Raw genomic sequence first — 14867 nt, 5'->3', positions numbered from 1 at the left:
TGTGCTGTAAGAAACAGCAGGCAGATTTCAGAGAAACCTGGAAGGACTTACAGGAACTGATGCTGAGTGAGATGATCAGAACCAGGAGAACATTGTACACAGTATCAACAACATTGTATGTTAATCAACTGTGATAGACTTGACTCTCCTCAGCAATACAATGGTCCAAGATAATTCCAAAGGACTCATGATGGAAAATGCTCTCCAAATCTAGTAAAAAAGAACAATGGAATCTAGATGCAGATTGAACCATAGTATTTCTATTTTGTTTTTCTTTTTTGAGGTTTTTCCTTTTTGCTCTGATTCTTCTTTCACAGCATGAATAATGCAGAAATGTGTTTAATATGAGTGTACATATATAATCTATATAGATTGCCTGCTGTCTTGGGGAGGAGGGAGGGAGAAAAATGTGAAATTAGAAATCTTATAAAAACACATGTTGAAAACTATCTCTATATGTAACTGGACAATAATAAAATACTTTTCTGGAAAAAAAAGAGTACATGTTGGTAAATAAAGTGTAAGAGGACTAACAAGGTAGGAAGGGACTAGGTTATGAAGGGCTTTGAATACCAAACAGAGCATGTTGTATTTGTTCCTAGAGGCAATAGGAAGCCACTGGAGTTTATGGATTTGGAGGTGACATGATCAAACTTGTGCTTTAGGGAAATCACTTTAGTATGTAATTGGAGGAGGAGGAGGAGGAGGACAGTGGTGGTGGTGGTGATAACTAGCATTTATGTAATACTTTGGGGTTTGCAAAGCACATTATATGTTAAATCATTCTGTCTTCACAATAATTGTGTGAATTGCTATTATTATCCCCATTTTACAAATGGAGAAACAGGAAGAAGCAAAATGACTTACCCAGGGTAACACAGCTGGTGTGTCTGAGATGGCATCTTGATTTTAATTAATCATTTCCTTTACATGTTGACTTTTGTCAGAATCTCTTACCTTCTTTTTTATTGCTTATACCTTTGTAAACCTCAAACTTCAATTACTTTCATGAACCACCTCGTCCACACCTACTTAGTGATGCTGAACCAAGACAGAGGAAGCTACAAAACCATGCTAACCGGGTCCACTACCAATTTTTTCCTAATCTCAACTGAACTGTCAGTATGGGATATGAGTGTCCCTTTACTAATAGACAAGAAGATCCAGGAAAATGGTTGGAGATATGTCAAGGGTTTTTATTGTTGTTTTTTAAAGATGGGGGAGATCTGGGCTTATTTGTAGGTAGCAGAGAAGGAAACAGCAGGGAAACTCCTTGATTGGCTTTCTATCACATTTGGCACAACATGTTTCAAATCTTTTCTCAAGAGAGTGCCATGAACTCTCTCTTCTTCCAAAGTCTACACCACAGAGTCCCTCAATATCACCCCATGAGTTCTTTTCCTTTGCTTATCAAAATGGAAGAAGTTCTTGTCAAGACCAACCCCTCTATGTATTCCCTTGATCCCATCCCTACCCTCTTCTAAGAGGTTGGCCTTTCCATTATTCCTTTTCTTCTATTTCCAAACTCTTTTTATCTACTGCCTTCTTCCCAATTGATGCTGTTCAGTCATTTCAATCATGTTTGACTCTGTGACCGCATTTGGGGTTTTCTTGGCAAAGATATAGGAATGGTTTGTCATATCCTTCTCCATCTCATTTTACAGATGATGAACTGAGGCAAACAGGGTCAAGTGCCTAGCCCAGGGTCACATAGCTATTAAACATCTGAGTCCAGATTTGAACTTACAAAGATGAATTTTTTTGACTTCACATCCCACACTCTATCCCCTGTGCCACCCAGCTGCTCCTCCTTTCGAGTTGCTTACAAATATCCACATATGCCTCCCATTTTTTTAAAAAATAGTTTTCATTTGGCTCTATCATCTCAAGCTAAACTAAATACTCTCCTCTCTTTTAAGGGCTAAACTTCTAGAAAAGTCTGATTTCTTGACTTCATGTACTCACTTACCATTAACTTCTCAATCCCTTGTGATCTGACCTTTGACCATTATCACTTTACATAAATTGCTTTCTCCAAGGTTACCAACAATCTTTTAACTGCTAAATCCTATTGTCTTTTTTTAGTCTTTATCCTTTATGACTTTTCTGTAGGATCTGCCATTCTCAACCATTCTCTCCTTCCTGAGTTTTCATGACACTACTTCCTACCTGTCTGACTTTGTTGAATCATTATCTATGCATTATCTCTTAGGCCAAAATGTGAAGGAGGGCTTCAGGACTCTGCCCTGATATCTTTTCACTTCTGTCTATACCCCGTTGGTGATCTCTTAAGTCATCTCTTGGTGGTTGACCCCAAATCTCCAAACCCAGTTATCTTCTTTCTTGAGTTCAGTCTTTTTTTTTCTTTTTTTTAATCATAAAAGTATTTTATTATTTTCCAGTTATATGTAAAGATAACTTTAAACATTTTTTTCATAAGATTTTTAGTTCCAATTTTTTCCCTCCTTTCCTTCCCTCCCCCATCCCCAAGAGAGAAAGCAATCTGATATAGGTCGTATATGTACAATCACATTAAACATATTTCTGCATTAGTCATTTTGTGAAAGAAGAATCAGAGCACAAAGGAAAAGCCTCAAAATAGAAAAAAAACAACCAAAAAGTAGAAACAGTATGGTTCAATCTGCATTCAGAATCCACAGTTCTTTTTTCTGGATGTGGAGAACATTTTCCATCATGAGTTCTTTGTAATTGTCTTGGATCATTGTGTTGCTGAAAAGAGTAAAGTCTATCACAGTTGATCATCACACAATGTTGTTGATACTGTGTACAATGTTCTCCTGGTGCTGCTCACTTCACTCAGCATCAGTCCACTTAAGTCTTTCCAGGTTTTTCTGAAATTTTCCTGCTCATCATTTCTTACAGCACAATAGTATTCCATTACATTCATATACCACAACTTGTTCAGCCATTCTCCAATTGATGGGCATTCCCTCAATATCCCATTCTTTGCCACCACAAAGGAAACTGCTACAAATATTTTTGTATGTGGGGATCTTTTTCCCTTTTCTATGATCTCTTTGGGATACATACCTAGTAGTGGTATCACTAGTTAAAAGAGTATGCACAGTCCCATAGCACTTTGGGCATAGTTCCAAATTGCTCTCCAGAATGGCTGGATCAGTTCACAATTCCACCAACAATGCATTGGTGTTCCAATTTTTCCACAGCTTCTCCAACATTTATTATTTCCCTTTTTTGTCATATTAACCAATCTGATAGGTGTGAGGTGGTACCTCAGAGTTGTCTGAGTCCAGTCTTGAGATTTCCATCTCTAGCTGGATATTTCATATGCACCTCAAGTCAAAATTTCTAAACCAGGATTTATCTTTCTCCAAAGTTAACCTCTCCCCATTCCTAAATTCTCCATTTTTATAGTGGTCACTACCAACTTTCTAGTAACCCAGGTTTGTGATCTTGGAATCATCCTCAACTCTCCACTCTCCTTTCGCCTTTATATCTAATCAGTTACTATTTTGTTGATTCTATCTCTGTAACATCTCTTCCAATCTTTCCCTTCTCTCCACTAACAAAGGACCACCTTAGCATATGTACTTAGTAACTTTTGCCTGGCTTAATGGATTAGACTCTTAAGTGATCTTGTATCCAGGCTCTGCTCTCCAAACCATTCTCAACACACTAGTCAAATTTATATTTCTATATTACAGCTCTGATCCTGTTACTCTCCTTCAGTAGCTCCATATTGCCTCTAGGATAAAATACAAACTCTTGAGTTTGGCTTTGAAAGATTCTCATGATCGAACTATAACTTATCTTTCACATCACTGTGTCTCATCCCCTCGATTTTAGTCAAAGTGTCATATTTGATGTTCCTTATACATGATATTTCATCTTCAGTCTCTGCATCTTTGCACAGGCTATCTCACACGCCTGAAAACATTTGTTTTCCAGGTCTACCTCTCCTCATCCCCAGCTTCCTTCAAGACCCAACTCAAATACCACCTTTTATACAAATTCTTCCATCATTAACAGTATTTCAATTCTTCAAAAATTATGTTGCATTTATTTTTCATATATTTTTGTATTATTTGTGCATGTTATTTATCTCCAGCAGAATATTAGCTCCTTGAAAATAGGGAATGTTGTAGTCTTTGTATTTTCCCAATGCCTTGCCCTGATCTTAGTACACAATAATCACTTATTGATACTCACTCAACTGAATTTAGGCTCTATTTAACTGTCTAGAACCCAGTTAGATCAGAAAGGGGAAGAACATACACATATAGCATCATATATGATCCCTTTCTTTGTTACTATTATTATGAGCTTTTGAAGCTGAATTAATCTCATTCATGCCTGAGGAGAACGACCATTCCTGGGTCTAATCCCATTACAGATCAACATGGGAGCTTTGACCTGCTCCATTTCTTACCTGAGCCAGTTCAGCCCTCCTCCCACTGCTCCCAGAGGTTCCCTATATTGGTGCTGGACATTCAAACAGCTTTAGCCCTAACTGCAGTTAAGAACTTCTAACCTCACATGATCTACCGACCTCAGTCTCTTACGTGGTGGAACTACAGGTATGTGCCACTAGGCCTGTTGAAATTAATACTGGCCATCTTTGGTTTGCTTTCAGTTACTATTTTCTTAGTACCTAATCAAGTATTTGCAGAGATTCAGCACTTTACAAATGCTTGCTAAACCTTCCAAAGACTTTAGAACTCTGATTACTACAATACTAACCCATAGGTCTAGGGGCCTAAAGAGGAAACACACTACCCATCTCCTGCAAGAGAAGTCCCTTAAAATGCAGAATGAAACACATTTTTGGACACAGACAATGTGAGAATTTGTTTTGCTGGACTATGCATATTTGTTATGAGGGTTTTTCTTTTAATTGTACAATTGCAAGGGAGATGACAGTAGGAGGGAGACATGATAAATGCTTGTAAAAATAAATGAATAAAAGAAAAAAATGTTTAAAATGCTTGTTTAATTGGCCTTTCCCTGCTTTCCTCATCACTTTACAACCATAGAAACCAAATTAACAGTAAAGGGGTAGATAGCGTGGATATGGAAGTAAGTGTTTTCAAGAAGGCCATGTCTCTTCTGAAATTAGTTAAACCCCTAAATGACAGTGTTGGGGTGGATGATCTGGAAGGGGTCTTCCAACTCTAATGCTATGAACATAGGTATTTGTGGAGGATTAGGGAAATGAGGGAAAAAAGACACTCCAGCAATCATTTTTTTTAAAAAAAGAAAACAATGTTTATTAGGATATTCTGGGGGTGGGGAAAGGTGCTATATACAGTTTGTAGTGCATGAGCAATATACTAACAGAAAATTCAAACATCACAAAATCACTTCCATAGTCCTTATTTCCACGCTAAATCCTCCTCCTTGGGGATTGGCAATAAAGTACCTTGTGAAATGGCCGTGAGAAGACTTCATACAGTATAACAACCCCAGGGAAATGAACAAAGTTCCTTAGTACAGCATATATAGAATATACACAAGAGAACAAGGTAAGCATATAAGGTCCTCCAGAAATGGAGGTACTTGGTTGGTAGGTTGTATAAAATAAATACGAGAAACTAAAACAATGAGTAAGTTCCCAGTTTGTAGGCTCTGCTCACTCTGAACATTGGAGACACCACTTCCAAATCATGCCATTGCACTGATGGAGGTGGGAGCAAGTGGGTACCTTACTGGGGATTCCATCATAACATTGACCCATTTCAGATGTCTTATTCTCATCTCCCTGCACTGCTATTCTTGCCAACCTGTATCATATAGAACAGAAACACAAGCATGTCCCTAAATAGAAGAGAATCCAAAAACATCCTTAAGGGGAGGGGAGGATGTCCTGATACCTCACATGACTTCTCAACATGAGCTGGATTAAATGGGGATAACTGTTTCAGAATTGAAGGATCATTTACACACTACTTTGTAAGCCCCATATTAAGCAAAAGTAGTGCCAGTAGGTCTTTGGCAGATGAGGAAGAAGGAAGGAGAAAGGATTAAACAGTGGAGAAATTGAAACTCTCAACTCATCCCACCTTGCCCCCCACTCTAGGCTTTGTTTTTGTTGAAGGTTTTCCTTCAACCCTCTTAAGTTGAATCATTTATATCCAGGAAAAACAAAAACAAAAAAAAAAACCCATGGAGCATATCCAAAAAAACTGCCTGATTAGACTTAGACCACAGCCAAAGAAGGCAGAGCAATCTGGGAATCAGTCCACCTTTATCAGTTTCCTTTTCTGCATTCAGAAATGCCTCCAGAGAAAATGGGAAAATAGAAAGCCAAATTCCAGATCAAGCACACTTTACAATCCAGGGAGAGAATGCAGGTTTACCATAACCCTCTCTCTCTTGTGTGTCCACTCTCATTCCACCTGCTATAACCCGAGGAGCATCCTATTGTGAGCACTGCTAAACCTTGGAGTTAGAAGCCAACAGGCTGAAGGGACACTGAGCACCTTCACCAGGTGTTCTGACCAGAGAGCCCCTGGCTCCTGTCCTTCAGTAATTTCTTTCCCCGCCTCCCTTCTAAGTCTAGGCTATCTACTTACCTTGTCAGCACTTTTAAAACTTAATTCTTAGTATTCTAGGTCCAAGTTGTGCCTCTGCACATCAGGCAGCATCATTTCACAGCTCTGGGTTTGCGGCCACTTTAATCAAAATTTATTTCACTTTCACAGGTTTTTCCCCTTCTATGCTGCCTTGCACTGGACAAGGCAGAAAAAAGTGGTTTCTGATAAAATCACTTCCTGACTATTACCTTATGGCTTCAGCAGCTCGACTGGCTTCTGGGCTTGGCAGAATTTGTATTTCCCAATGGCTCAGTGGAGTGATTCAGGGGTTGTTGTGGCTGCCTTCACTTTAGGTTCATAGTTAAGGGCAAATCTGATTGCCCCTGCTCTGCGTCTGCCTGTAATAGGTGAGTGGCTGTGGCTGGCAAGCTTGGTTGGGCTTTTCTCTCAGATACTCTGGCTCTGAAAAGTAAATTCATAAGGTAATTATAAAGGAAATTTAGTGTCTGTGCAAAAGGCCAGAGAAGAGACATTTGCTCTACTTTGCACATGGGCAGCTTACCCTTTAACTCAGCAGTCATGAGTTCAGGAGGGAATCAGACTTCCAAAGCTATAAGCAGGCTTGGTTGCTCAATTTATCTCCCCAACTGGGGAGTTAGTTGTCTGAATCATGGACACTGTCCCTGCCCTTTCCCACTGGAGGTCTTTGGGGAACCTGGTTCTTCTTTCCCCTTTTCTAGGCTGCTCTGGATTTGATCTGGTGAGTTAAAGATGAAAAGTCTTGCAGAACCTCTTCAGGGTTCAGTCCCTGTCACCTTTTAGCTAGCACTGTACAACACAGTATGAGATATGCAAAGGAAATCAAACTAGGTTGACTTCAAGTGCTTCAGATCTCATCCCCCTTTCTATATCAGTCTCCCCAACCCACCTCTCCCATTCACCAAGATTCATACTTTAACTGACTCGTGGACCTCAGGTGGGAAAATTCAAAATCACAACACAGGAGCTCAGTGCTGGCCGAATAGTTACGGAGGTGACTTCATATGATTTTTTTCCCTAACATCCAATAATATCTTCTTGGGAAGAGCAAGGTCAAGGAAGAATGAGAATCTGAAGGTAAGACATGTTGTCTGTGCCCATAGGAAGGAACATCATATGACTAATTCTCAGCCAAGATGCCTAAGCCAATCTTCTTCCACTATGGACAGACAGCAGAAAGGAAGTAAAGGAATCTGGCTGGGTTAGGAAAAGAGGTCAAACTAGAGAAAGCCTCCTACTTAAACTGGCTATTGGGCTTGGCAGCTGCCCTTGGCAAAAATGAATTCCACATGGCAGCATGACAGGATGCCGCTATTGGCACCTGCTAGAGGCAAACAGCCTCAGTCACAGCTGTCCTGGTCAAATGAGCTTGGAGACCTTCAGAGACCAAGACCTTGAATGAATATCAGAATGTTTCCTTTTTCCCTACGGTCTTTCGAAATAAACATGGCCAACACGTCCTCTTTTCCCAGGGTGCCATGATATGGACAACATTTAGGAATATTTCAGTTTTGTGTGTTTGACCACTTTCTTGGTAAGAGTAAGAATGACCTCCCCCTCAGACACTCATTGCAATCAAATAAAGGACAAGTGTCAAGCCAGTTCAATGACAGTGCAGATGTGACTTGCATGGTTAGGATTTTAGAGCCAATTTCCTATCCTGGGATGATGTATGGGAAAGATGGATTATAAGACTTCAGATCCCTTCCTCCTGAAGATAGAGCACAGACAGGCTTTGGGGAATCCAAAGCTAAGCATGAAAAAGGGTTCTGGTATTTGATTAGTACTAAATTTAGAGTTAGCATAAGAAGACAACTGTGGGGAGGGGAAAACTAAATTAGGCCAGTAGGGGAAAGGGAAAGGGGAAGAAAGCAAATCAAGTAGATGGTCAGAAAGGCCAATAACTAATTTCAGAAGAAACAAAACAAATCTTTCAAGATGAAGTTTCATGGGGAGTTGACTGATTTTGCATCCCATAGTGCACATCCCAGTAACAAGGTAATATGTGCCAATTCCATGGTTTAGATGTTTTATGGAAAAAATGATCCTGAGCTGAGCCAAACTCATTTGGACTGGAAGCACAAACTCATAGTTCAGGGCTTCTACTGTGGAGAATCATGAGAAGAATCTGGCAAATTGGTCTAAAATACCTGGCATTTGAGGAGTAAGGCTGCCTAGTATCCATAAGTAAAATCTGAATGAAGCAGGCGAAGGCAAGAGTTATAGATTAAAGTTCAAGTGCTATCTTAGGGATGGAGGGGAAAACAAAACAAAAAACCCCCAAACTGGACTTCTAAAAACCTACAAACAGAATTGATTTTGTTTTAAAAGATCTGCAACAAAAACATCTGACCCTAAGTTTATCAGTTATTTCTTGACACCTTCCTCAGAAAGGCTTTCAGTCTTTAAAGAAGCTAACTCCCCCTCTATTTTGTTGGATGGAAATTGCCAACTCTAACCACCCATGAGAAATATCATCACAGGTATATGATACATTCATTCCCGGACCAGTGATTCTGCTAGCCACTCCAGGGTTCTATCTTGATGCTCTTTTCCTGTCTTAAGGTTTCATTTCCTTGGTAAATAATATCCCTTTCCCCCAAAACTCTCTGGAAGGGCTTCAATTTACCTTTGCTAACGCTATGACCACTTCAGGTTTGTTTGTTCTTTTTGGTTTTTTTTTTGACAAGTACTATAAGTCATTATTGTTTATTCACTTTGAACCTTGGAAGATAGGTCCCAAGCTCTTGCTTATCTTTACCAAACATCACAGATAGAGGATGTTAAAAGGGAAATTTATAGGGGGGGCTGGGAACTAGGTTGTATGGGAATTTATAAGCCCATGGTTTTTAGTCAAGCAGCACTTTCTATCATGTTGTTCACTGATTCAAATAAGTGGGTATATGTCTGGAGACATGAATGAGAACTTATTTTTGGAAAAGCACCTCTTCTGAGGCCACTATTTCATAAACAACAACAACAGAAATCCATTTAAAGCTAGAATCTAAGAAAAGATTTTGCTAATTGTATGAACTCCCAGGGCTCCTACATCTTTTCACCCTCCCCCCACCAAGTACATACACTGATTCAAGACTGTTTCAGTTTTCCCACTTCCCTTGTTCAACAGATGGAGTGTTTAGGAAGGAGCACCTGATTTAGAGCAGAAAGTAGCATGTGGGGCCTAGTATGCAACGGAGACTACCCACCCTCTGTGTACATTTAAGATAGGAACTGGTCTTAATATAGACCAAATTAAAGGTGACAATTCTGAAAGGGGCACTGCATAGTCATTTACAAATTCCAGGACATGGTATCTGTGCTAACTTCAGAAGAAAGATTTTTTTTAACATTTTAAATAGAAACCACCCAGTCAAATAAACTATATGCAATAGAGATACAATTGTTACTCTTAACCAAAAATATTCTCTGTGATTCTCATCCTAGATTTCTATTAGTGGTTTGGACAAAACAGATATGGTAAAATAGGCATGTGGTCAGCATTTTGCATCCCCACTGTATATTGTGCACTTTTTTTCCCTTTGTGTGCTATAATTGAGACACTAAAAATTGGTCAAATAAAGTCAACGTCAAATTGGACTGTGCTTCTAATTCTTTTGGCAGAAATTCTTGTTTTCGTCGAACCAAAAAGGGCAGCAGGACTTTTCTGCTAATGGGACTTAGCCTAAATGTTTATTAGTTCCTGTTTAAAATCAACCTCATCCTAGAAATTTCCAGTGCACTTATAGTCTCAGAATCAACTGCTACTTCCCATATTCTAGTGACTAACTATCCTATTTGGTGGCTCCAAAAACACACAAGCCAAAAACTAAGAAAGGGGACACGAGTTTTCTGGGCCCTTGTTTTGTCAACATCCAATGGATCCAATCAATCAAAAGAGAACTACATCATTTGCTTATTCCAGGGCTGGTACAAATGACAGTGTTGACAGGATTACCATGTTAAGCTGACATCACTCATGTCACATTCATCTAGAAAGAATTCATCCCAATCTCAACTGGCGTAAGTCCATAAAAACTTCAATAAAAGATTGGACCCTGAGAATCCATTCCCACATCCTGTTTGTTTAATAAGCAATTTATTTTCAAATTAAGGATTTGGAAACTATTATATGCTTTTTGCTTTGAAGAAAAACAAGAACTTTCTTGTTGGTGATAGATGAGGCTTTTCAAAATATAATTTATGTCTGTTTTATATCCATGAGCTTATTACTGAAGGCGACTCTTGTTAGATCTGATAACTACCATTTCCTCTTTGGTCATCTGAAGCTAATTAGAGCTTCTGTTTACAGCAGAAGTAATCAATAGCATTTTACGGTGGCCTAAACTGCATCAGACCCATATGTAATTAGTTGAGTGTAGATACAGAGATAGCGTAATTAAAGCAAAATATGTTCTTTAAGAGATATTTACTAATTGTTAGCCTTCCAGATATTTCAACACACTTAATGTGTTCATTCCAAGTAGTATGTTTTAGAAAGTTTTCACAGATCAGATAGGTGTCATGTTTATTGAGCTTATCTTACTGAAAATGTTGGCAATTATAGTTAGAAATATACATTCAAAAGCATTTGTGTATGAATCTGCTTCTAATTCAATTACACTTAAAAGAGTAGGTCTTTACCTTCACTGTACAACAGATATTTCTCCTTTCTCCCTTTTGATAATCTGATCAACACTCAGGAGGAAAACAGCACCATGCTTGGGAAGGAAGGGGACTATGTATGCTAAGAAGGTACACACCAACTGTGGATTTCTTCTCCTAAAGCCCCTTTGCTGAATTCCGAAGAAAACTCCAATTTATCAGCATTAAATCAAAAAGTAATGCTGTTATCAAGGTTTACTCTGTCTAGAGGGGTGCACATTCCTACACATGCATCAGAATATATCTTGGATCTAATTTTCCTCAGAAATACCCAGGCCTCAAAAACATATTTTAGAATTGTATCAGTTTAATAAAAGAGAATTATAGAAGAGAATGGTTAGAACTACGCACCCAATGTTTTGCCAACAGTATGCAGTATACACTGAGGCTGACCTGTAGTTTGTAATTTAAGAGTCTCTATTTTTATCTTTGTCCTATACCGACTGAATAATCATGATGGAGCCAGCACATTACAATGAAAGTTTTACTTCAGGACTCTAAATCCAAGATAATGAACCTTTTGCTTTAACTCCGTTATTGTCTGTCATGGAGGGGTTGGGGGGAAGGAGGGGAGAGGAGATGCAACTCGATAAAACTAGATTACTGTGGATCATTTCGACATAACTGCCTGTAAGAGTAACTAAGCCGTCACAGTTGAGAATAAAGACAACCCTCAGGAAAGGAACTGTGCAGATGCTTAAAGGATGGGGCAGAGAATTTCTCCTCATCCAGTAAAGGCTGTCTTTGTTAGGGGAAGCAAAACCAGAACCATTACATGATGGGAACTGGCAATCCGGCCATTAGACCCAGACTATTTTGTATACTGGCCAATATGCACCCCCCCCCCCCATCAGATGGGGCTTCTAGCATACTTTCATGAATGGTCAATGCTTAGCCTTAGGATTCTCTGTTTTCCCCTGCTCCCATCTACCATAATGTGATGCAGAGCTTTCTGATAAAGCATAAGGCTCCTAAAATTCTGCTTTTAAGGAGTTATATTTATAGTGTTACTAATATAGTCAGATAAAACAGTTCTATGAGAGGGAAATGAACTCCATGTATTTTGTATTAAACCAACAGTAAAAAATGGGGATAGTATTATTAGGTCCAAAATATAGAAAGCCAACATTTGAAACCATTTAGTAAAATTTGTTTCTATATATAATCTCATAAATGTAAAGATTATTAGAGTTAAGCTTCCATTATGTCTGACTCTTGTTAGTTTAAGGAATTCTCACCCATATAAGGCTTAGATGAGTGTATTTAAATGATTAACATACCGTTAGCAAGTTGCAAACTCCCATCCCCCCTTTTTTATGAAATCATAACTGAGAAACATACATTATATCTGTATGTGACATATCATGTTTTAGCAGGAGAGAATGCAAAACCACTTCAGAGTTCATAAACATTAAGGAAGGAAGATGATAATACATTTAGAAAGCTTAACATCAGTAGCAGTCTATGAGAAGGAAATGTTTTCATTAAGTCCACTCTTGGTGAGACCCTTTATGCGGTGACAAAAGCCAGGCATCCCCGTTAGTCTGAAGTTCGCTTAATTTGAAACCAAAGCTGTTCAATGAAAGGTATTAGGAAAACAAACTTAGTCCCCTGCAGATAAAGGCCAGGGTTAAAACCATTTAAAAATAATAATAATAATAATAATAATAATAATAATAATAAAAAGCCTGTTTGTTTCATAGCCAAATTTACATACTGTCTCTTTAAAATACAGCATGCCCAAAAGCCTTTTGGGTTTGGAATGTAGCACTGCATCAAGTATTCCACAAAGGCCCCTAAATATCACAAGAAGCTTTCTTAAAAAAAAATCCAGTTGAATTAAACTCTTTTAGTAGACTGCTTCAACTTAGCTCCTAAAACTGGAATTTCAGATAGACAACAGAGAACAGGAAACGGCTTGTTTTGTTTTGTTTTTGTACATGTCTATATGTGGTTGGTTTGTTTGTTAATAGGGCTACAATGTTTCTGCCAGACTTATGGACAAGAAGGTCTTCAGTGCAGCGATGGCTAGGATCATCAATTTGCTTAGACTCCCACTTGTCGGTGCAGCCACTGAGTCTGAGGCCATTTGACTGGAGCCCCCAGCTCTGTCTTTGTCAAAATCCCGCTGTAAAAGAAGATATTTTTTGAGTCAGTCACCGCCGAGCAGTTTCTTTTCACGAGCATTTAAACCTAACTTGTTTTTTACTTTATTATCCTGTTACTCGTCAAAGAGGATCTTGGGTTTTTCTACACAACAGTTAATTGGCAGCAAAATTTAAAATATGGGGAATAATGAAGACAGTCATCTGTTTCATGATCACTCCAGAATCTCTTAAACCAATGACTACCTGACTGCTTTACTACTTAAGGAATCGGGGCAGCTAGATGACGCAGTGGATAGAGCACAGGCCCTGGATTCAGGAGTACCTGAGTTCAAATCCAGCCTCAGACACTTAACACTTACTAGCTGTGTGACCCTGGGCAAGTCACTTAACCCCAATTGCCTTATTAAAAAAACACAAAACAAAAACTGCTTAAGGAATCCATTTAGCAGAAGACATACCAACTGAGAGAATATTTTGATTCTCTGCTAAGTTTGTGTTTTCTTCTCTAAACTCTCTTTTTCCATCACTAGTGCTCACTGTTTACCAGCTTACCCAACTTGCTTCACCAATGTGAGGGAAAGGAAACCCAGTAGTGATGGAAAGTGATATTTGCCACCAAAAAGTGTTCATATAAGCATTTAGACTCAAAGACTATTAACAGTGCAAGATTTGGCAACACAGGGCATGAGTTCAGATACCAGCTTCACCACTTATTATCTAGGTGACTTTGAATAAGTAGCAAAATCCCTCAGTTTTCGTATCAGAAAAATAAGAAGGCTGGACTAAACAGTCTCTTTGGTCTCCCTCCATTTTATGAACTACAAGTCAAATGGTTCAGTCCCCAATTTTAGAGGTGCAGCTTAGTGGGTAGGAAAGGCAACCTGCTTCCATCTCAGGTTGTTGTGACTGAAGTTAAGGATGATAGATCTGGAATAAGCAGGAATTTTAGACATCCTCTATTCCATTTCTCATTTGAGAAATAGGAAATCAGAAGGACAGGTTGTGCCATTACTTTCTTAAGGTCACTCATCACAGTAATGGCAAGGCACGGGATTAGAACCCCAGATCTCTTGGGTTCCAAGCACAATGTTCCTGTGTTTGTTTAAATTAATCCTAGCACCCTAGAATCAGCCTCAGCTAAAGGAACTCGCTCTTGTGGCATCCAAGCAATTTCTTGTTATTAAAATGGATGCTAGCAGAAACTTCAAGGCAAAGCCCATGGTACCTAAAAAGTAGCATAATCCACTTGCTCTTCTCTCTCTCCCACATCTCTGTGATGATAAGCTGGAGGCTCAGTCAGCACAGCCTAGTCTTCCCCACCCATGTGACATGTGAACGTCGAGCCCAAATTGCCACAAATTCAAGTAAATCTAATTTTTGTCCCTCGATCTGGCAGCTCAAACTGGCACTGGAATGACATTAATGAGGAAGAACTTCTAACACTCATCAGGTAAAAAGGTAAGCATTCAATTATCACTTATCTGATGATGCATGTTTGATTTCTGTGTACTAAGTGGGGAGTGATTTATGCAGCTGTCAACTT

At 38.9% G+C, this 14867-nt stretch overlaps 1 protein-coding gene across 5 annotated transcripts in view; it reads right to left on the bottom strand.

Moving 5' to 3' along the window:
* Positions 1–5251: 5251 nt before the first annotated feature.
* Positions 5252–14867, bottom strand: part of GFRA1 (GDNF family receptor alpha 1) — a 331948-nt gene continuing 322332 nt past the window's right edge. For all 5 annotated transcript variants that reach the window (XM_043985946.1, XM_043985948.1, XM_043985945.1 and 2 more), the window contains one exon: positions 5252–13344. In XM_043985946.1, the coding sequence (XP_043841881.1) occupies positions 13192–13344 (153 nt within the window). In that variant the 3' untranslated portion in view covers positions 5252–13191. The remainder of the gene's footprint in view (positions 13345–14867) is intronic.

This window comes from Dromiciops gliroides, chromosome 2 (assembly GCF_019393635.1).
Source record: "Dromiciops gliroides isolate mDroGli1 chromosome 2, mDroGli1.pri, whole genome shotgun sequence".
Classification (NCBI taxonomy): domain Eukaryota; kingdom Metazoa; phylum Chordata; class Mammalia; order Microbiotheria; family Microbiotheriidae; genus Dromiciops; species Dromiciops gliroides.
This window is presented reverse-complemented; position numbering and strand designations above follow the sequence as displayed.